At 38.2% G+C, this 24,523-nt stretch overlaps 1 protein-coding gene across 1 annotated transcript in view; it reads left to right on the top strand.

Moving 5' to 3' along the window:
* FLVCR1 (FLVCR choline and heme transporter 1) overlaps positions 1–20,294 on the top strand; it is a 35,610-nt gene extending 15,316 nt beyond the window's left edge. The window contains exons 4-10 of the mRNA XM_007451301.1: positions 11,459–11,526; positions 12,223–12,326; positions 14,095–14,205; positions 14,801–14,906; positions 15,128–15,239; positions 19,949–20,016; positions 20,182–20,294. Coding sequence (XP_007451363.1) covers positions 11,459–11,526; positions 12,223–12,326; positions 14,095–14,205; positions 14,801–14,906; positions 15,128–15,239; positions 19,949–20,016; positions 20,182–20,256 — 644 coding nt within the window. The 3' untranslated portion in view covers positions 20,257–20,294. The remainder of the gene's footprint in view (positions 1–11,458; positions 11,527–12,222; positions 12,327–14,094; positions 14,206–14,800; positions 14,907–15,127; positions 15,240–19,948; positions 20,017–20,181) is intronic.
* The last annotated feature ends 4,229 nt before the right edge of the window (positions 20,295–24,523 follow it).

Genomic DNA, 24,523 nt, shown 5'->3' with positions numbered 1-24,523 from the left:
TTTTTAGGATTCTCTATGTACAATATCATGTCATCTGCAAACAGTGACAGATTCTTTTTGTTGAAATGGTAAATGGGAGTGTTTCCTTAATTTCTCTTTCAGATTTTTCATCATTAGTGTATAGGAATGCAAGAGATTTCTGTGCATTAATTTTGTATCCTGCAACTTTACCAAATTCATTGATTAGCTCTAGTAGTTTTCTGGTGGCATCTTTAGGATTCTCTATGTATAGTATCATGTCATCTGCAAACAGTGACAGTTTTACTTCTTCTTTTCCAATTTGTATTCCTTTTATTTCTTTTTCTCCTCTGATTGCTGTGGCTAGGACTTCCAGAACTATGTTGAATAATAGTGGCAAGAGTGGACATCCTTGTCTTGTTCCTGATCTTAGAGGAAATGCTTTCAGTTTTTCACCATTGAGAATGATGTTTGCTGTGGGTTTGTCCTATATGGCCTTTATTATGTTGAGGTAGGTTCCCTCTATGCCCACTTTCTGGAGAGTTTTTATCATAAATGGGTGTTGACTTCTGTCAAAAGCTTTTTCTGCATCTGTTGAGATGATCATATGGTTTTTATTCTTCAATTTGTTAATATGGTGTATCACATTGATTGATTTGCGTATACTGAAGAATCCTTGCATCCCTGGGATAAATCCCACTTGATCATGGTGTATGAGTCTTTTAATGTGTTGTTGGATTCTGTTTGCTAGTATTTTGTTGAGGATTTGTGCATCTATATTCATCAGTGGTATTGGTCTGTAATTTTCTTTTTTTGTAGTATCATTGCCTGGTTTTGGTATCAGGGTGATGGTGGCCTCATAGAATGAGTTTGGGAGTGTTCCTTCCTCTGCAATTTTTTGGAAGAGTTTGAGAAGTATAAGTGTTAGCTCTTTTCTAAATGTTTGATAGAATTCACCTGTGAAGCTCTCTGGTCCTGGGCTTTTGTTTGTTGGAAGATTTTTAATCACAGTTTCAATTTTATTACTTGTGATTGGTCTGTTCATATTTTGTATTTCTTCCTGGTTCAGTCTTGGAAGGTTATACCTTTCTAAAAATTTGTCCATTTCTTCCAGGTTGTCCATTTTATTGGCATATAGTTGCTTGTAGTAGTCTCTTAGGATGCTTTGTATTTCTGCAGTGTCCCTTGTAACTTCTCCTTTTTCATGTCTAATTTTATTGATTGAGTCCTCTCCCTATTTTTCTTGATGAGTCTGGCTAAAAGTTTATCAATTTTGTTTATCTTCTCAAAGAACCAGCTTTTAGTTTTATTGATCTTTGCTATTGTTTCCTTTGTTTCTATTTCATTTATTTCTGCTCTGATCTTTATGATTTCTTTCCTTCTACTAACTTTGGGTTTTGTTTGTTCTTCTTTCTCTAGTTCCTTTAGGTGTAAGGTTAAATTGTTTATTTGAGATTTTTCTTGCTTCTTGAGGTAGGCTTGTATTGCTATAAACTTCCCTCTTAGAACTGCTTTTGCTGCATCCCATAGGTTTTGGGTCATTGTGTTTTTATTGTCATTTGTTTCTAGGTATTTTTTCATTTCCTCTTTGATTTCTTCAGTGATCTCTTGGTATTAAGTAGTGTATTGTTTAGCCTCCATGTGTTTGTATTTTTTATGTTTTTGCCCCTGTAATTGGTTTCTAATCTCATAGCATTGTGGTCAGAAAAGATGCTCGATATGATTTCAGTTTTCTTAAATTTACTGAGGCTTGATTTGTGACCCAAGATGTGATCTGTCCTGGAGAATGTTCCGTGTGCACTTGAGAAGAAAGTGTAATCTGCAGTTTTTGGATGGAATGTCCTATAAATATCAATTATTTCTATCTGGTCTATTGTGTAATTTAAAGCTTGTGTTTCCTTATTAATTTTATGTCTGGATGATGTGTCCATTGGTGTAAGTGAGGTGTCATTAAAGTCCTGCACTTTTATTGTGTTGCTCTCGATTTCCTCTTTTTTTTTTTTTTTTTTTTTTTTCCTTGCGTTATGCGGGCCTCTCACTGTTGTGGCCTCTCCCATTTGCGGAGCACAGGCTCCGGACGCGCAGGCTCAGCGGCCATGGCTCACGGGCCCAGCCGCTCCGCGGCATGTGGGATCTTCCCGAAACGGGGCACGAACCCGCGTCTCCTGCATCGGCAGGCGGACTCTCAAGCACTGCGCCACCAGGGAAGCCCTCGATTTCCTCTTTTATAGCTGTTAGCATTTGCCTTATGTATTGAGGTGCTCCTCTTTGGGTGTGTATATATTTATAATTGTTATGTCTTCTTCTTGGATTGATCCCTTGATCATCATGTAGTGTCCTTCCTTGTCTCTCTTTTTTTTTTTTTTGCGGTACATGGGCCTCTCACGGTTGTGGCCTCTCCTGTTGCGGAGCACAGGCTCCGGACGTGCAGGCCTAGCAGCCATGGCTCACAGGCCCAGCTGCTCCGCTGCACGTGGGATCTCCCCGGCCCGGGGCATGAACCCGTGTCCCCTGCATCAGCAGGCGGACTCTCAACCACTGCGCCACCGGGGAAGCCCCTTCCTTGTCTCTTGTAACATTCTTTATTTTAAAGTCTATTTTATCTGATATGAGTATTGCTACTCCAGCTTTCTTTCGATTTCCATTTGCCTGGAATATCTTTTTCCATTCCCTCACTTTCAGTCTGTTATGTGTCCCTAGGTCTGAAGTGGGTCTCTTGTAGGTAACATATATATGGGTCTTGTTTTTGTATCCATTCAGTGAGCCTGTGCCTTTTGGTTGGAGCACTTAATCCATTCACGTTTAAGGTAATTATCGATATGTATGTTCCTATTACCATTTTCTTAATTGTTTTGTGTTTGTTTTTGTAGGTCCTTTTTGTCTTTTGTGTTTTCCACTTAGAGAAGTTCCTTTAGCATTTGTTGTAGAGCTGGTTTGGTGGTGCTGAATTCTCTGAGCCTTTCCTTGTCTGTAAAGCTTTTGATTCCTCTGTCAAATCTGAATGAGATCCTTGCCGGGTAGAGTAATCTTGGTTGTAGGTTCTTCCCTTTCATCACTTTAAATATATCGTGCCACTCCCTTCTGGCTTGTAGAGTTTCTGCTGAGAAATCAATTGTTAACCTTCTGGGGGTTCCCTTGTATGTTATCTGTCGTTTTTCCCTTGTTGCTTTTAATAATTTTTCTTTGTCTTTAATTTTTGTCAGTTTGATTACTATGTGTCTTGGCGTATTTCTCTTTGGGTTTATCCTGCCTGGGACTCTCTGTGCTTCCTGGACTTGGGTGGCTATTTCCTTTCCCATGTTAGGGAAGTTTTCGGCAATAATCTCTTCAAATATTTTCTCATATCCTTTCTTTCTCTCCTCCTTCTGGGACCCCTATAATGAGTATGTTGGTGTGTTTAATGTTGTCCCACAGGTCTCTTAGACTGTCTTCATTTGTTTTCATGTTTTTTTCTTTATTCTGTTCCGCGGCAGTGAATTCCACCATTCTGTCTTCCAGTTCACTTCTCTGTTCTTCTGCCTCAATTATTCTGCTATTGATTCCTTCTAGTGTATTTTTCATTTCAATTATTGTATTGTCATCTCAGTTTGTTCTTTAATTCTTCTAGGTGTTTGTTCTTTAACTCTTCTAGGTCCTTGTTAAACATTTCTTGCATCTTCTTGATCTCCATTCTTTTTCTGAGGTCCTGGATCATCTTCACTATCATTATTCTGAATTCTTTTTCTGGAAGGTTGCCTACCTTTAGTTCATTTAATTGTTTTTCTTGGGTTTTATCTTGTTCCTTCATCTGGTACAAAGTACTCTGCCTTTTCATTTTGTCTATCTTTCTGTGAATGTGGTTTTCATTCCACAGGCTGCAGGATTGTAGTTCTTGTTTCTGCTGTCTGCCAGCACTGTCTTCTTTTGTGAGTTCTCCCAGGGTGTTTTAGGTCCTTTTTAAATTATAGTTCTGACCACCATAAGCATATGGAAAATGTCATCAATAATTCCTTTCTTTGACCCCGTGCAAACTGTCATCTATTTTGACTACTCTATCAACGTCTCATCCTTCTAGGTCTTTCAGCATAGCAGACAGATATTCCTCCTATTACTGTAGCTTTGACTGCAGGCACCAACACATTGTGTTCCCTTCAGAGTTTTCTGACAGTATTCTTTTGTCCTTATATTAACACTGTTTATTAACCAATACCCCTATTTCTGTCTTACTTGCCTTCAGAAGTCCCTCACTGCTATTCTTTTCTTTATATTTTTGGGGGGCAGTGCACACAGGAGTACATAATTGTTTTATAAGTTGTAACAAATTATGCTGTGACCTAAACTCTTACCCTGTTACTGGGATTACTTCCCCCCACCCCTTTTCTTAGTGGAAATTATTAAACACAAAAGTAGAACATTTAATTTAATGAATTCCTAAGTACCCATCATCACCCAGCTTCAACAATTACCAGCAGTTTACCAATCTTGCTTTTACTTCCTCTGCATTTTTCCTGGAATATTTTACCTTTTTAATTTTTTTTTTGTTTTGGCTTTGGCCATGCTGCAGCTTGTGGTATCTTAGTTCCCCAGCCAGGGATCGAACCCGGGCCCTTGGCAGTGAAAGTGCAGAGTCCAAACCACTGGACAGCCAGGGAATTCCCTGAAATATTTTAAAGCAAATACCAGATGTTATATCATCTCATAATTAAATACTTCAGTTCCTTTTCTTAATTTTGGTTACCTCTGCTGCTTAGCTTAAACCTAAAATTCATAACTAGGAAGTAGAGAAAATATAGTGGCTCACTGTTATCTTGTAGAGCAAATTCATTTCTTTAGCCTATCATTTAAGGTGGCTTCTTTCCTTCTTTTATACCTCATTGTTTCCCAATACAAAATTCTCTTTTAGCCAAATTTATAACCAACCCTGTGTCACATACACAGACACACAAACATGCCTTCACATGCACATACACTGTTAATTCTCACCTCTCTGTAATACATTTTGTGCCATTATTTCTTTTAACTGAAATGTGTCCTTTTTTTCCTTAAGCAGTCCTATAAGAGCTAGCCTAATGTTTACCTCACTTATTGTTCATTGTATTATTCAATCATTTATTCCTTTATCCTACCAATAATTATCAAGTATCTGCTAAATGTATAATAGTGCCCTAGATGCTGTGTGGATTAGAAAGAAGCATGATACATGATTTCCACCCTCAATTAATTATAATTCAGTTGAGGAGATTATGTAAAACTCTGAAAAGTAAACAATAGTGGAAAAGCTATTTATCAGAAAGGTAACAACATAAGAGAAGTTGTATGGCAAGTGCATGCTAAAGGCCTTCAGAATACATAATTGGGGCAAGATACAAGAAAGGAAGGGGTGTGGGGCTTCCCTGGTGGCACAGTGCTTGGGAGTCCGTCCGCCTGCCGATGCAGGGGACGCGGGTTTGTGCCTCGGTCCGGGAGGATCCCGCGTGCCGCGGAGCGGCTGGGCCCGTGGGCCGTGGCCGCTGGGCCTGCGCGTCCGGAGCCTGTGCTCCGCAACAGGAGAGGCCGCGGCAGTGAGGGGCCCGCGTACTGCAAAAGAAAAGAAAAAAAAAAGAAAGGAAGGGGTGTGGATGGCAGGGAGGGCATCACAGCAAAGATGGTGGTTGAGGCTGGCCTTGAAGGACAGGTTAGATTTGGATAGACAAGGGGGAAGAGGGTAATGGCATGAGCAAGGGCCTTAGATGGCACCGTTTCTGAATATTCTGATTTCTGTGGAGCTTTTATGTGTTTTATAGCACATTATTAGCACCTGATTATGCATAAATAACTAGGTAAAAATTTGTTTAGTTTGAAATTTGTAAAGGACTTCCATATATATTATTTCAGCTAACTTTTTGAGATAGAAAGATTATTATACTTGTTTTAAAAATAAAGACTCTGAGTTCTCATTTCTTTTTCTTTTTTAAAAAATATATTTAAATATTTATTTATTTGGCTGTGCCAGGTCTTTTTTTTTTTTGGCTGTATTGTGTCTTCATTGCTCAGTGCAGGCTTCTCATTGCAGTGGCTTCTCTTGTTGCGGAGCATGGGCTCTAGGCGTGCAGGCTTCAGTAGTTGCAGCACGCAGGCTTAGCTGTTGTGGCGCACAAGCTTAGTTGCTCCATTGCATGTGGGATCTTCCCAGATCAGGACTGAACCCACGTCCCCTGCATTGGCAGTCGAACTCTTAACCACTGTGACGCCAAGGAAGTCCCTGTGCCAGGTTTTAGTTGTGGCACGTAGGATCTTTGTTGCCGCGTACAGGATTTTCATTGCAGCATGAGGGATCTTTAGTTGTGGCATGCGGGAATCCTTTAGTTGCAGCATGTGGGCTCTTAGTTGTGGCATGCGGGATCTGGTTCCCTGACCAAGGATCGAACCAGGGCCCCCTGCATTGGGAGCATGGAGTCTTAACCACCGGACCACCAGGGAAGTCCCCTGAGTTCTCATTTCTTAATTCTAAATTTTATTTGTATAGGATTTAAAAGGTACAAAGGACATACAATGAAAAGTTAGTCTTCTCCCATCTCTATCCCCAGGTCATCCACTCCCTGGAAGGAATCACTGTTACCACCTGCAACTTATTTGTTATCATCTGCAATTTATTTGTGAGGCTAGTATAACCTTGATATCAAAATCAGACAGGGACAGTGTAAGAGAAAAATTATAGGCCAGTTTCACCTATGAACCTAGATGTAAAAATCCAAAATAAAATATTAGAAAACCTAATCCAGCTATTTATAAAAATGATAGTGCATCCTGACGAAGTTTGGTTTATCTCAGGAGTGAGAAATGATTTAGTACTAGAAATGTATGCATATAATTGACCACAGTAAGAGATCAAAGAGGAAAATTTACCCAATGGCTGAGGAAAAAGCATTTGATAGAATACAATACCTATTGGTTAAAGACTCTTAGCCAATTGTGAGAAAAATGAACTTTCTGAACCTGATAAAGTTTATCTACAAAAACCCTATAGCAAACATCATTCCAAAGGCAGAACCTTAGGAACATTACCCTTAAAAATCAATAAGAAGGGCTTCCCTGGTGGCACAGTGGTTGAGAGTCCGCCTGCCGATGCAGGGGACACGGGTTTGTGCCCCAGTCTGGGAGGATCCCGCATGCCGCGGAGCAGCTGGGCCCGTGAGCCATGGCCACTGAGCCTGCCCGTCCGGAGCCTGTGCTCTGGAACGGGAGATGCCACAACAGTGAGAGGCCCGTGTGCCGCAAAAAAAAAAAAAAAAAAAAAATCAGTAAGAACTATCCCTTAAAACAAGGATGCCTATTGTCACCACTTCTATTCAACATCCAACTGAAAGTCCTGGCTGGCCCACTAATACAGAAAAAATGAAAAGTATATGAATTGGAAAGAAAAAAGATGCTATTATTCACAGATAATATGATTATGTATACCAGAGGTCAGCAAACTGTCTTAGGAGCCAAATCCGGCCATTGCCGGTTTTTATAAAGTTTTGTTCGCTTACATATTGTCTATGGCTGCTTTTGAACTACAAGAGCAGCAGAGTAGCCGCATCAGAGACTATATAGCCTGCAAAGCTAAAATATTTACTGTCTGGTCTTTTACAGAAAATGTTTTTGCTAACCCCATGGTCTACAAAATAATTCAAGAGAACCTACAGACTCTATTAGAACTAATAAGGATGGGTTCAGAAAGATTATGAGATACCTAACAATGTGAAAATATCAATTGCATTCTTATAAAAAGATACATTTTATAACAGCAACCAAAAGTATAAGATGCATAGGAATAAATCTACCAAAAAGAACTTAATGTAAATCAGCTATATTTAAATGATAAAAAATAACTTTATAAATTATAAAACATTGAAAGACATAAGAGAAGACCTCAATTAAGTGGAGGGATATACCATGTTTTTGGAAGACTCAAGATTGTAATAATGCCAGTTAACCTTACAGGACCACTGTATTAACAAATGCCAATTATGGATTTGGACTGATGGAAAGGCCAGACGCAGTCTTCAGAAACTGAACAGAGTTTACTTGTTGAAGGAATTAGAAAGAGGGAGTTGGGAAACCCTGTGGAGAGTTCAATAATATTCCCCAGGACAGTTGGAGAAGTTTCTTGACTTGATATTCGTCACTGAAAGGGTGCATAGTTAGGGATCATAATGTCTGAATGAGTGAGAGTCATATCACACCTTTTGGAATTGTACCTGTCCCCCTCCATGCCCAGTATTATATACAAAAGATTGGAGCAGACTTGTAAATGGGATAGTCTGGATAGGCACTACACTCCTAGGAAAAGTTTTCAGGATATTTTAGTGTTCAAAACTCAGGAACCAAATAAACCAAGAAACTTTTTTTTTTTTTTTTTTTGAGTTAGGGCTATTTGGAGAAAGCATGATCCCTCACTGTCCCCATCTGTAGCTACTTGCTATCTGAAACTCAGACAAATACCATACTCTAGATTCAGCTAACAGTATTCTTTGCTATTATAATTCTTTCTCCAGATTCTGGCTATCCTCACTGAGGTCTGGAATAGATTTGAGATCACCGTAGGGTACAGTGCAGTAGAGTACACTCAAGCTTCAGCACAGGCCTCCTTTATTTTCCTTGGCCTCCTCAGGCTAACCTAGCTGGGCCCCTATGCATTCCTGAACTCAGTGGGAAGTGAGTAACAAAGGCTAGTTACCCAGGGGTTTTTGATAAGACCTTTAGACCCAGGCCTCATCTTGCAATCTCCAACTTAAACAGGGTTTGTAATAAAACTTGGCTAATTCTAAAATTACTGTGAGATAAGAAAGGGCTAAGAACAACAATGGTAATTTTGATAAAGAACAAGGTAAGGAACTAATTCTCAGATATCAAGATTTATAGAGCAGTGGTAATCAAGATGTCATGTATTAGTAAGGGATAGACAATTAGATCACTGGAACAGAATAGAGAGCCCAGGGACCTAGCCCTGTGTATCAGTTGGCATAGGCTAGGTTGTATTATAGCAATTAAACCCCACCAAAAAAAATCTTAGTGGCCAAACACATCAAAACTTGATTTCTTGCCAATGCTACCTGTTCACTGTGAGTAGGCAGCAAATTACTCAGGGATCCAGGCACATGTCTCCATGATTACTCAGGTAGGAAATGAGAAGTATCACTTTTACTCACCTTTAAAGTCATATGGCCACGCCACTAAGTGCCTGTATAGAGAAAAACTAGAATATTTGCAGACAGCTGTGACGACTAGAACATTATGCATATATGAAAACTTGATATTTGTAGAAGAGAATCTACATAGTAAATTGTCCTGGGACAATCAATTAGCCATAGAGGAAAAATAAGGTGAAATTAGAAAATGAATTGTGGATTAAAGATCAAAGGGTAAAAATCAGAGCTTTAATTTTTTTGGGGGGGGGGGGCCATGTGGCATAGAATGCGGGATCTTAGTTCCCTGACCAGGGCAGGGATTGAACCCGTGCCTCCTGCAGTGGAAGCGTGGAGTCTTAACCACTGGACCTCCAGCGAAGTCCCCAGGACTTTAATGTTTTAGAAGCAATAAAGGGAAGGGAAGGGAGCCATCTTTAGTATTCTTAAAAGAATTTCCTAATGCAAAAAACATAAACCCTAAATAAAAAGGTTGATAAATATATACATTAAAATAATGATATTTTCTAGGCTATGAGAAAATGTCTGCAATGCATATAACCAACAAAGGCTTCGTACTCACAATATAAAAGTGTGTATGTATATTGCTCATGTATGATGCTCAACCTTACTAGTAATTGAGGAAATGCAAATCAAAACCAAAGTAAGATACAATATCCCACACATTCAAATAGGCAAAAAAAAAAAATTTTTAATCTGATGCAAACAAATTTGGCAAGGATGTAGAGTAAAGGAACTCTGTTGGTAGTATAGCAAGTCCCCTACATATGAACCTTCAAGTTGTGAACTCTCAAAGATGCAAACGTGCATTCCATCAGCATCAGGTGTGAGTGAAGTTGCAGCTTGCTCCCCCGCCCCATCTCCTATTGCTGACGATCCTTCAGCTCTACCATCTCCCACCTCCTCTCCCTCCTCCAGTCAGTAACTCTTCTTGCCTGTTCACTTGATGCCAGCCCCTGTATGTCAGCTGTTGTACTGTACTACTGTACTTTTCAAGGTACTGTACTGTAAGATTAAAAATGTTTTCTTTATTTTTTGTTTTTTATGTATTATTTGTGTGAAAAGTATTATAAACCCATTACAGTACAGTACTATATAGCTGATTGTGTTACTTGGGTACCTAGGCTAACTTTGTTGGACTCACGAACAAATTGGACTTACAAACCCACTCTCAGAACGGAACTCGTTCATATGTAGTGGACTTACTATATAAACTGGCACACCCATTTGGAAAAGTAGTTTGGCTATATCTAGAAAGTAGAAGTTTTACTCCTAGGTACATACTTAGAGAAACCCTTATACATAAGAACAAAAACATAGTATTTATTGCAACATTGTTTTAAATAGCAAAAAACTGGAAAAAGCCTTAACATGTCTATTGACTTAGGACAAGAGATAATTAAATGGAAGTATATTCACACAATGTACTATTATACACCAGAGAAAACTGATGAGCTAGAACATGGTTAAATCTCAAAACCATGATATTGAGTGATATGAGCAAATTGCAGATGGACACTAATACCATATTATTTATATAAAATTTAAATACATGCAGAATAATTCTAACTGTTGTTTATTGATACACATATGTTATAATATCTACAATGATAAACACCAAGATCAGGATGGGGATTACCTCTGAGGAAGCATAGGATTAAGGAAGGTCTAAAAAAATGAATCTACAGCAAAGATGGCAAAATGTTAATGTTTAGCAAGAGGGTGATGAGTAAGGGTATTTGTTAAATTAGTCTCTACTATTTTGTATGCTTGAAATATTTAATAATAGAAAAATAATAAACTTAAATTTCAGCTAGGTTAAAAGACTTAGACCTAAAGTCACACAACATATGTGAAGAAACTCCATGATTCAAACCTAGTCATATGATTCCTGATAACCAGCAGTTTTTATTTTTCCTTTTTAAGTATTCTTTAATTAACATTGTCTTACTAATTGCCTTATAAGTCTTCGATGCAGGGGTGAGATCTCTGAAAGAGGGATTCTGTCTTAATGCTTTAACATTCATTAGCTTGTGTAGGCGCTCAGGAAGCAATCCGTTGCTAGATTGCTGTATACAATGTTATGCATGGGACTGTGATTTCTGGTCCATATGGCTGAATCTAAATAATAGTAAATGATGTAATGACAGAATTTTACAATCACAATCTCTAGTAAGTTTAGGTGTTAACGTTGATCAGTCCACATCCTGAAAGGGAATAGCAAGAGGTCTTAATTTTTTCTGTCAACTGTCTATGAAGACATTATATTTTCACAGCTGTCACAGAGTGTTCCATATTACTTCATGAACTAGTACATGGTACATTGATAGTTTTCTCTTTATTTATTGTAGGTATCATGACTGGAGCATTTTATTCAGTCTCAACATTATTAAATCAAATTATACTGACATACTATGAGGTAAGCTTCTGCCTACATTGTGTTGCATGTCTGGCCAAGAAGTTTTCTTTAGCAATATAATTCCTGTTAGCATGATCATAAGGCTGAAGATTTATGACCTGTTGCTGTAAAAGATTTATATTTGTTTTCACTGAGAATACATTTAATCCAGTTTATAAAACAACATGGAAAGCAGAAGTCATTATTGCTTTGACAATACCTCAGTCTTTTTAAAATTTTTTTTTAAAGAGACAGTGTGACTGGTTATATGCAAAAAGACAAAGAACAAACTTTAAAAGAAACCAACACAAATATAAAGACGTAAATATCAAGCTCTGATCTCTCTTTGCTTTTGAAAGGAGAATGCAGTTGTAGTATGTAAAAGCTATCAGCTTAGCTTCCTTTTCAGACATCTGTGAATTACTTAAGAATTCTAACAAAAATTACTGTACTAACCATGGAAGATCAAGAAAAATTCCCTTTTTGACTTCTCCCATATATCAGGGGTTTTTTTTCTGTTTTAATGTAGAATGTCCTTTAACATGTGCTTTACCTTCCTCTACCCCTTTCACCTTAACACATGTACTGAATTCTTCATGTTATATTGTATGCTTAATTTCATCTGCTATTTCCATTGACTTTGAGAAGGTATTGGAATGTGAAGGATCTGTTTGAATTAGAAGTATCTGATCAACTTCTTTTGAAAACCATTTTAAGGGAGAAGAAGTGAATGCTGGAAGGATTGGGCTAACGCTAGTATTAGCTGGAATGGTGGGCTCTATTCTTTGTGGTTTGTGGCTGGATTATACCAAAACATACAAGTAAGTGAAAGTAGGCAAATGTATGGTGTACAACCTAAGGTATTTTGGTTTTAAAGGAACCTTTACTTTTTATTTTAAGAAATTTACAAAGTGTTATTATTACTAAAAGACTTGGATTTAGACACTCTTAGGTTCCCTTAACTTCTGAATACAGTAGTCTCTGTATTATCTTATCGGTCTTGTTTATTTCAACTTTGAGAACTTATGAACTCTCTTCCCCTCTCATAATCCTCACATACACCTTTTCATAATGGATCATTTCTCTTCTAAAAAGGGCCCTTTCTGAGGAACATTTGACTTCTGACAGAGACTTTATATTGCTCTTTTCTCATGTTATGAACTTAAAAACAAACAAATAAAAAGTTGTTCTTTCCTATCAAAAGGCTTTTTGGTAAAAATTTTTTGGCTAAAATGCCCTCAAACTGTAGTTCCACTTCACTATAATACTATACTACATAATATGAAGATGCTATATTAATTGTACATCTATATGGAACCAGAAAAATGCTAATACAAAAGAAAAAGTGAGTAATACCAACTAGGAGACTGAGAAAGGGGTTTCAGAGGCAGCATCTTTTGCACTGGGCCTTAAAAGAATAGTTATATTTCAAAAAAAAAAGAAGAAGAAGAAGAATAGCTACATTTCTTAACAGACAGAAACTTCCCATCTGTTTGGGAGAAATAAATGAATGGAACTACGAATGAATGAAGTAATGGAACTATGTCCTCTGCGCCTTTCAAGGCCTAAGATATATTTGATACCATTATCTAAACCCTTTCAACGTACTGCTAATCTTGAAATTCTCCAAGATAGTTCTCGTGTAATTTAAGACAGCACTTACTGTGGCTTCATTATTACGTGATGGTAGCTTAGAGTAAAACCCATTAAATTTGTAGGTGAAGGGAGCGTATGTAAAGGATTTATATTTATTAATAGTCTTTGGTCCATTTTATAATTAGGAAACCGGATTGGCATAGAAATGTTCTTTGTTGCCCTGGCTTTCTTCTCAGGATAACTGCCATTCATTCACCAAGTTCCTGTTTTTTTGTGTGTTTTTTTTTTGCGGTACGTGGGCCTCTCACTGTTGCGGCCTCTCCCGCTGCGGAGCACAGGGCCTGGACGCGCAGACTCAGCGGCCACGGCCCACGGGCCCAGCCGCTGCGCGGCACGCGGGATCCTCCCGGACTGGGGCACGAACCCGCGTCCCCTGCATCGGCAGGCGGACTCTCAACCACTGCGCCACCAGGGAAGCCCAATGGGAAGTAATATTTGATCCCTGTCCTTAGGCTCAGGTGTTCCTGTTAAGGTGTTCACACATGTAAAGTTAAATAATAATATAACAGACTAAAATAGATGTCAAGTGCCAATTATGTACATAGAAAATGATTAGGGAGTTTGGAAGAAAGGAGAATCTTGTAAGCTGCAGTGGTTAGGAAAAGCATTTTGGAAGAGGTGGAATTTGATCTGTATCTTGAAATACGGATAGGGAACTATCCCATTTGGTGGCACAAAAATGATTTTATCCTTTTGAGTTTTCCTTCTTGTCTGAGCATTGGATATGATGTGAGTTTTGTTGTCTGTTGCTGTTGAAACTTAAATTTAATCTTTCAAGTCCATGCCTTGGTGGAAACATTTTCCATAGATAAGAAGGTGTTAATCTTGAAATCTGAAGAATTTATTACTGTATGGACAGCATAGCTAGACATGATTTTTATATGCCTAAGAAAATCAGACAAAATACTAACTGTTTTGTTGTTTTTGTTTTAGACATACTACTTTGACAGTTTACATTTTGTCTTTTGTTGGAATGATTATATTTACTTTCACACTAAACCTTGGACACATTATCATCGTGTTTGTCACTGGAGGGTTGCTTGGGTAAGCATCACATGTATTTAGGAGGAATGATAGCATGCTGTTATAATTCTGAAGTACCACTACGGTGGTTTTTAACTTTTTTAAGTTTATCCAAAAGTTCTTTAATATTTTATTTTTTATTTTTTATGTTTATTTGTTTAACGTCTTTACGGGAGTATAATTGCTCAAAAGTTCTTTAATATTTTAAACTTTAAAAATCTGTCTTGTGCACGTCAATGTGTAATTCTTTACAACTATAAAAAATTAGCTTAAAATTATTTTTTTGCTATACTATAGGTGAAAAATGGATAAGCCTTACTTAATCCAAGTAACTTTACTTGGCTAGAAAGACAACTGACTTAGAAAACTAGGGGTAAATTTTTCTCAGGAAAAAAAATTAGAAACTGTTTTGCTTCCTAGTTCATGGTTTTGCTTCTCAGTTCTCATGTCCTTGGGTTAATTGGTGAATCATAATAGTGCCTTCCTTTCACATACCAACCTCAAAACATTCACTTACTTGATAATTAGAATAGGTCTGAGAAGTTAAGCAATTGCATCAATATGTGATATTGTCCTTTTAATGATTCTTTCTGTGATTTTGGATTTATTTTCTTAGTTTCTTCATGACTGGCTACCTCCCCTTGGGTTTTGAATTTGCTGTTGAAATCACTTACCCTGAGTCTGAAGGTACTTCATCTGGTCTTCTTAATGCTGCTGCACAGGTAAGCCTCTGATTTCTCTTAAATCTGAGACCATTAGTTTACCAAATAGTCTAGTGGATAATGAGTTTGACCATAGTTTTTGTTTTAAAAATTCCACCTTTCAATGCATGTTTCAAGAAGCCAAATCATATGAATAAAATAGTTAAGAAAAGTTCTGGGGAAAACATTATATTTGTTTTAAAGAAGCAAACAATAAAAATATTTCTCTTACTTTATTTTAGATATTTGGAATTTTATTCACATTGGTGCAAGGAAAGCTCACATCAGACTATAGTCCTAGTGGAGGGAACATTTTCCTCTGTGTTTGGATGTTTGTAGGCATCATTTTAACAGGTAAATTAGGGAATTTGCCTGCCAAAGTACTCGTGTCATGTTGTCTTTATATTTAATTTTCATTTATATTGCTTCTCAAGGCTTGACAGAACTCAAGAAAAAAATGAGATAAAAAGCAGGTTATTATTGTTTCCCTTCAAGGATATGAATCTATGAAATTCATTTTTCAGGTTTCAAATTCAATGCAATTACTATGCATAGAAAACAAAACCATTGTAACAAGTGTCAGTAAAGGCCTTGGAATGGACAGACCTGGCCTCAAGTTCTGATTCTGCTGCTCACTAGCTGTGTGACTTTGAAAAGTTACTCAACCTCTCACATCCTCCCTTTCTCATTTATATAATAGGGTATTAAAAGCCTGCTTTATGATGGTTATACAATTTTTTGAATATAATTTTTAAAACGCTGAATTGTATACATTAAAGGGGTAAATGTTATGATATGTGAATTGTATCTCAAAAAATGTATATAGATGTAATATAAATATGGTAAAAATAGCAAAAAGAAAGGGGGAAATGCAACTATACTATTACAAGATTTCTACATCTTTCTTGAAGTAATTCTATATAAAGTCTAAGAAGATTGTGATAAATTAAAGATGCACAGTGTACTCCCTAGAGCAACAAATAAAAAATAAATAATAACAAAAAAAGGCTGCCTTATGGGGTTGCTGTGAGGATTAACTGAGATGGTTGATGAAAAGCTCCTAGTATAGTGTCTGGCACCTGGGACATGCCTGATCATGTATCACATAGGCTGCTTTTTTTTTTTTTTTTTTTCCAGCAAAAGCCGGGGGAAAAAAAGCACATTTCTATTTTCTTTAATTTGCTTAGTTTGAAAGAAACTTTGAAATGGTGCGTGAGACTCTTTGAACTTTTAATACATTTGGATACATCCAGAATATGGGGATAAAAAGGCCTTCTGCCCTAAATGAATTGACTAATTTAGCTAAAAACCCCCCAGGGAAGCCCTGATTTTTTTTTTTTAAGATTTTTTTTTTTTGGCTGCGTCGGGTCTTAGTTGTGTGGCAGGTGGGATCCTCCGCTGTGGCGTGCAGGCTCTTTGTTGCAGCACACTGGCTTCTCTCTAGTTGTGGCCCGTGGCTTGTGTGCTCAGTAGTTGCGGCACATGGACTTAGTTGCCCTGTGGCATGTGGGATCTTAGTTCCCTGACCAGGGATCAAACTCATGGCCCCTGCATTGGAAGGCAGATTCTCAACCACTGGACTTCCAGGGAAGTCCCCTTAAGATTTTTTTGAGGTGGAGCATTTTTAAAGTCTTTATTGAATTTTTGCTTCTGTTTTATGTTTTGTTTTTTTGGCTGCGAGGCATGTGGGATCTTAGCTCCCCAACCAGGGATTGAACACATACCCCTTGCATTGGAAGGCGAAGTCTTAACCACTGGACCACCAGGGATGTCCCAGGCTGTTATTATAATGTGGTAACCATGGGACGAAGTCGAATGGTGGTGGAGGAAATAGCGTGTGGAATTATTTGCCAGTTCTTCTTAGGTTTAGTCAGAATAGACATGGGCAGAAAAGAGAATAGTGCCCAGTCTCCAGAAAAAGAGCATGTAAAAGAACTTTTATCCATAGTTTGTCCAGGCACACGGGTGTAAGGATGAATTTCGAAGCAAGGTTTATAGGGAATTCCCTGGCAGTCCAGTGGTTAGGACTCTGAGCTTTTGCTGCCGGGGCCCGGGTTCCATCTCTGGTTAGGGAGCACAGATCCCACAAGCTGTGGGGCATGGCTCCCCCCAAAAAAAGCAAGATTTATATCCAGTAGTGCTTCCAGGCCCATGTTGGCCTCAACTGTTATTTCACTTTGTTAATTTCTTTCTGAGTCCCCTTGTCAACATGAGAGACAGAAGCCATGGAGACTTGAAGAGGGATTATTTTTTTGATCTGCTATAACTTGATTCAAGGATAGAATCTAACAGAAAGATATGAATCAAGGCTTCTTTTTATATTCGTTGAATACCTGATCATTCTTTTTGAAACCCCCAATATGATAAGTGCTTACCAGTGATAAGCACTTATTTTGGAAATACACAACCACCTAAGGTCACTATCATTCATTCATTACACTCAAAGGGACTAAATGTACCATTTCCTCAAAGAAAAACATCCTAGCACGGAAGTGTTTTCTTCTTATTCTCTTCAGTTAGTGAAACAAAGCGTACAAAACTGAATGTTTTGTAACTGAATGTATGTAATTTAATACATTAACTGTCTTAACTACTGATCTGTCATAAATAATTCCATATTTGTTCTTAATTTCCAGGGAAGTAACACCTAGCTATCAAGTAGAGTGTTTCTGTTGCACCAAAAAAGGGAACAGTTTTGTGTTCTCTTTTCACATTATCTTATAGTAAGATTCATAAATGTTAATTCAAACAGGTGAAGTACAGAAAATTAATTAAGAAGTGAAAAAAAGATCTTTAAAATTAGTTTTACATTGATACTTTTGCCACCTAAAAATGCTAATTAATGTCTCTCATATGTTGAATATTTTACTGGAGAGAGATGATGGATTTATATCCAGTAGTTATTTGTTTAGACAGAGGAAAGAAGGCTGGGAAATTCCTGAGGTGTGGTGAAGGTGGTACCTTTTCTTTTTCCATTTTTTGAGAATTGTTGGCAGGTCTCGTTTTGACAGGGGAATTACCATTTAAATGCAGTGCATTCTGCTTTTCCAGTATTGACAGCTCTCTGTAAAGTCTATTATGTAGGCTTCTTAGCCCATTTATGTCCATTGAAAAAAGTGTTTCTAAACACTTCACGGTGTTTCTAAATTCTATGATTAATATTAGTGGTAAAGAAATCCACAGTTTCCCCCTATAAAAAATGAGTAGCCTCTTTGATTTGGTGGATTGTACAACAATGTCGAGCGGATCAGCCGATATCGATCATTGCTGCAATTTAAAGCATGACGTTTTAATATCAAGCTGCTTGTAAATATGAGCTTGTTATACAACATCACTTTAAAATCATTTAAATGCATTCAGAAAGGCCATTTTACATATATCCAATTAGTTCAGCATAAATATCTGAATTTCTAAAATATTGGTATCAGTAATGGAACAGAATTATAAGGGGCAGTGTGGATTTCTAAAGAAGCATTAGTCTAATTTTTAAGACTGATTTTACTTTCACCTTTCAGACTTTGCTTTATGACTGATTAGATTAGTTAACTTTTATCTTTTCTTGTTTTACACTCTCTTTGTGCAGTCTGTGGCCTTAACTACCACATTAATCTGTACCTCCAGACCCTGATTGCTTTTACATTTCAGACCAATATGTCTAATCATCTATTTATCTCTGGACCTGGATGTCCCATGGGATTTTATACTCAACCTGTGCAGAACTGAACTCACCACCTTCCCAATCACACCAATTCGTCTTGTATTTTCAGTTTCAATAACTAGGACCTTCATCCATTCAATTGCCCAAGCAAGTCACCCACTTCCCCCTTCCTAATCCCCATTTTTCGTATCCTATCAAACCACTGAGTCTTTTTTTTTTTAATATTATTTATTTATTTTTTGGCTGCGTTGGGTCTTACTTGAGGCACACGGGGCTTTTGCTGAGGCGTGCGGGCTCTTCGTTGCGGCGCTGGGCTTCTCTCTAGTTGTGGTGTGCGGGTTTTCTGTTCTCTAGTTGGTGGTGCACAGGCTCCAGAGCATGTGGGTTCTGTAGTTTGCGGCACGCGGGCTCTCTCATTGAGGCGCACGAGCTTAGTAGTTCTGGCATGCGGGCTTAGTTGCCCCGCGGCATGTGGGATCTTAGTTCCCCGACCAGGGATCGAACCAGCGTTCCCTGCGTTGGAAGGTGGATTCTTTACCACTGGACCACCAGGGAAGTCCCTCAAACCACTGAGTCTTATTGATTCGATTCTAAAATATCTCTGAAACCTGTCCCTGTATCACCATTTCTCACACATGCAGGCTTTACCACCTCTCAGCGGGATGAAAGCTTCTTGACTGGCCTTCCTGCCTCTAGCCTTGTTGCTGATGACATCCCCCGCACAGCTGCCAGACTGAGTTCCCTAACACACAGACCTGATCATGTCCTCCCCTACTCAGACGCAATGTCATCCTGCCAACCCAGCCTCCCATCTTGCCACCTGCCTCTTGTACTTGATGTTCCAATGATCCCAAACTACCTCTAGTGCCAAGAATAGACTGTACTCTTCCTGTCCTGGACTCTTGGCATGTACTGGTTTCCACCTGCCTAGAATGCCTTCCCCTCTCCTCTTATCTGCTTGACAAGTTCCAACTCATTTTTCAAGTTTCAGTTCATATCTCCTTTGGTAAGCCTTTCCTGATTTCCTTCTGACATAGGCATTTTTTTCCCCACACTTCCGCTACACTGTGCATGCCTGCATTATTGGAGTTGTTACACAGTGTTATAATTGTTTGCATGTCAGTGTTTCCCTAGACTGGAGTGTCCTTTAGGGAAAGAATGGTGCTTTTCATCTTTGTGTCTTGGTTCTTAGCATCCTGTATTTGTTCACTAATGAATGACTTGCTAATTAAGTTAATGGCTTAGAGAGATACTGTTATTTTTTCAGGCTACAAGAATGTTATGGAATATTACGGTACTGTAGAGTGCTAAATTTGACAGTATCAAAAAAGATTTTGTACTGCTTAGAAAAAAGTATATTTATACATACTCTACGGTAACTCCCTTGATGCTTCTCTGTTTGCAGCATTAATCAAGTCCGATCTGAAAAGACACAATATAAATAAAGGAATTACAAATGGCGATATTAAAGCTGTAAGTAGTGAATATTTTTATGATTATACTATTGAGAAATGTGTGCCTAGAGTGAGTATAAACCCGTCTACCCCCATCAGCTGTTTTTTTTATTCCTGTGGATCTGTCATAATGGCATATGCCAGATATGTACTGTAAATTTTTTATCCTCTTATTCTTTTACAGGTACCAGTTGATAGCCCCACAGATGAAGAATCAAAAACTATTCTGATGTCCAAGCAATCAGAATCAGCAATTTGAGGTGAAAGGAAAAGTTAATATCATGTGATAATTGAGTAATAAAGCTTAGTTTATAGGTTGTGGGGAATGGACACTTACTTGAAAATTATTGTATGACTCCTGTGTGCAGTTACTGTTCTTATTTGTTAATTTAAGCAATATTTTGCTTAAAATACTTTTGTTTACATCATTTTAACACTACCATTTATCTAATGAGTGTCCCATCTTATATTATTGACCTAAAAGTAAGCTTCTTGACATTTGGTTTTTAAAAGTAAATGTTCTTTTTGTAGAAAATGGAAGCTTAGAAGGCTTTCTAAAATGATAATATGGAGGTCCAATCCCTTCAAGTCACATAGGAGTACATGCAATTTGTTTATATAAAACTATCCAGTGGAACCAAGTGTACAATGTATTCCTAATTATCTCCCTTTCCCTTGTTCAGACCAGCTGTCCAAGCCTCCTCAGTGTGAATACAGTCTATGAATATGACACTTCTAACCCACCAAATGACACTATTGGGATGAGACTTCCAGATGACCTCTTAAGATTTTTCCCATTTCTTACATTCTTGTTAGAAAATACTTTGTAACAGGTACTGTCAGTGACCATAAAAACTTTTCTGTATGCAGACGGAACCCATAACTTTGGTCTTAGGCATATGTTCTCATTACGCGACGTAGCTCAGACACAGACTCTTTACCTTGAGTTCTTCTTTGTGCTGCCTTCTCATTCATCGTAAGAATGCCAACACTATATTTTTTCACTCCAACTTGATATAGAGTAGTGTTGTATCCACTACCTTTTTTTACTCTTTTTTTCTTCAATATATAACTTTCTAGTAAGAAAATTTCATCCTATGTGTTACTGGCTTTTTCATGATTTTTTGTATCACACCTTATACTTTTGCCTTGAAGATTCCTGAGATAAGGAAATCTGTAATAACTTCAGGTAGCCTAGGTATTCCCATTTAGTAGAGACCTCTTGAAATGCTGTCTGTTCTAATTCAGCAAATCAATCTTTATGGAATCTTTATCATTCTTTGAGGAATCCTTTGCCCGGGTCTGTGCTCCCTCAGTGTGTTGGGGGAGTGGATTCTTTTCTTCACCACAGAATGTGCATAGGCTCCAAACTGTTGGAACAGTCTGCTCTTTTACATGCTCAGGGTAAGGAGAATAGGACCAAATGCATTTCCACAGTGCCTACCACTGCGTTTTGTTTACAGTGAGAATCTCAGTGTTGTTCATGTCCTGGCTCTCTAAGCTGATAAGGAATATCTTTAGAGTAATGGCATTTAAACAGCCATAATATTTATATTATGTCCACATAAAGACAAAAAGCCAATCAGGTATTCGCTTGAATATCCTTGAAGTGAATTAGCAATTCTGATTTGGGTGTACTATATGCATCGCTTTGTACTGAAATTATAACATTCTCTGTAACCAAATGACAGTAAATTATGTGGAATCTTACCCTGGAGAACATGTTACCAGAAGAACTTAGCTGGGAATCAGGAACTTCAGGTCTATGTCCTGGATCTGTTTCTAGTTTCCCTGTAAATCAGGCAGCACTTTCCTCATCCGTATAATGAATGTGTAAAATTTTATCTCAGAGATCTTTTTTGAATTTTAAATGCACTCATGGGGGGATAAACCAAATCATTGTACCACAGGAACTTAAATCTACCTGTAGAAAAATTCCCTGGACAGTTGAATAAACAACTGTGGTTGTTACCTTGTAGATACAGGGAACTTAAAATCTGTTTTCAGAACTCCCCTGGTGGCGCAGTGTTTAAGAATCCGCCTGCCAAGGCAGGGGACACGGGTTCAAGCCCTGGTCCGGGAAGATCCCACATCCTGCGGAGCATCTAAGCCCGTGCGCCACAAATACTGAGCCTGTGCTCTAGAGCCCGTGAGCTGCAACTGCTGAGCCCGCGAGCCACAACTACTGAAACCCATGCACCTAGAGCCTGTGTCTGCAACAAGAGAAGCCACCACAATGAGAAGCCTGTGCACCACAACGAAGAGTAGCTCCTGCTCACCAGAACTAGAGAAAGCCCTCACGCAGCAACGAAGACCTAACACAGCCAAAAATAAATTACTTTTAAAAATATGCATGACAGAATTTTTAAAAAATCAAATCTGTTTTTAGCCTTTTTGTTCAGTTGGTGATAGCTCAGGCAGAATATGCTGAATCATTAACTTCCTTAGATATTTACGTCACAGATTTTATGGCCAAAAATATATTTTAAGGTACCTCGTCTAGATAATTGTTTTTACTTTTAAACTGTCAATGTTATTTCAAATAATCATATACTTGTCAAGTTCCTGAGGTTTGAACAAATTACAGATAAAAGTTGGAATATTTTATTTCTAAAAAGCATATATACATATATGTCATGTATTTTTCCTTGTTGATTAGAAAAAGAATGAAATATGATGTGACAAAATACAAAATGACTTGATAATTTTTCTGTATTTTGAATTAAATTTGTCTGTAATATATCAAATAAGAATGTCATGTAATTCTATGTCGTATCTTTGGAATATGGAGTTGGTGACTATCACTTGTGTAAATTTTAATCAAGTGGTTTTAGAAAGAAACTGGATGCTTTCAAAAGCTCTTGTATTTATAAATGTTGCAAATATAGCTTTTGCCTTTTGTGAATGTTGGAGAAATGTCTTTAAAAATGTGTTTTTAAAATATGTGTAAACATAGAGTATTGCCAGAAGAATGCCTGTCTGTCTTAAGTCATTTTTCATGTTCTGATTTTTGCTTTTTGTACTATTTAGCTGTATGCTTGTTCTTTAGTTATTTCAGACTTAAGATAAATTTATTTTTTTAAGGGTAATTTTGTGTGGCTTTTTTCTTTTTAAGTTATGATGTTTTAGTATACATGGGGAATGGAAAGGGATTATAACATTTCAGAATGGGCCAAGGGAGAGAGGTGGTTTGTGGAATACAGTAAGTCCCCTACATATGAACGAGTTCTGTTCCCAGAGCACATCCCTAAGTCCAATTTGTTTGTAAGTCCAACAAAGTTATTTTCACTTTTGTTTCCATTGTTATTGCTTGGCGCTTCTTAGCAGTAGTACCAGCTACATCCCTGCTGCTTTCACGCTTGCTTCCAGACATCGTAGGCTTGAAATAAATATGCTATACTACTGTACTCTATATAGTACTGTACAGTAAGGTACACAAAAGCACGTGATTGGACATGCAAATGCACGTTCGCATCTTTGAAAGTTCGCAACTTGAAGGTTCGTATGTAGGGGACTTAACTGTACAAGGTAACAAAGCCCACCAGGGTCAGGGTCCAGATCAGGTTCAGGGCTGAACCAGCAAAGTAGCCAGGGCTCAATCACTTCCCCTTACTTTGGTGCCTGCCTCTCATTGGCCAGATGGGCGGCCCGCCATGAGCCATCATGGACACTACATCTAAGCTCCAGACTGTTCTCTGCCTTTTTCTCCTGGTAGCATGTGCCTGTATGGGACCTTATGTCCCAGAGTATGTGTCACTGTTCCTCAAGGTCTTGCTGATTAATGTAATAATATCAATCTACAAGTTTATTCATTGAAAATAGGGTAGGATAAATGTTCATTCTTCATAAGATTAAGTGAGATAATACATGAAAAGTGTTTAGAATTAAGCTTGACATAGTCAACACTCAAAAGTTGGGTATTGGGGCCTCCCTGGCAGTCCAGTGGTTATTTAAGACTCTACACTTCCAATGCAGGGGGTGCGGTTTTGATCCCTGGTCGGGGAATAAGATCCCACATGCCACGCAGTGCAGCCTAAAGATTTTTTTTTTTAAAGGGGCATTATTTTAATACATTAATGACTGGTAACTAGCAACGACTACCACTTACATGTATTTAAATTTGAAGAGAGACGTTCAAGTGACATATCAAAAGAATACCAATGAGGAAAATCTGAAGTCCTGTGGAGGGTCAACAGAGAAGATATTTGGGGAGAAGGGAAGTGATGGCCTGCACCATTCAAATCAAACCGGGCAGGGTGCTGCCCACTCCAGATCCTCCCGAAGCTAGTCTTGTGTACTAATAAATGGGTTAGTGTCTATTAAGGAACCTGTAATAGAGACTGGAGGCCAGATGAAAGATTGATCTAAGGCAGTGACTCCCAAAGGTTTTTTGTTTTTTGTTTTTTGTATTTTTTGCGGTACGCGGGTTTCTCACCGCTGTGGCCTCTCCCGTTGCGGAGCACAGGCTCCGGACGCGCAGGCCCAGCGGCCATGGCTCACGGGCCCAGCCGCTCCGCGGCACGTGG

This window comes from Lipotes vexillifer, unplaced genomic scaffold (genome assembly GCF_000442215.2).
Source record: "Lipotes vexillifer unplaced genomic scaffold, Lipotes_vexillifer_v1.1 scaffold570, whole genome shotgun sequence".
In the NCBI taxonomy this organism is placed as follows: domain Eukaryota; kingdom Metazoa; phylum Chordata; class Mammalia; order Artiodactyla; family Lipotidae; genus Lipotes; species Lipotes vexillifer.
This window is presented reverse-complemented; position numbering and strand designations above follow the sequence as displayed.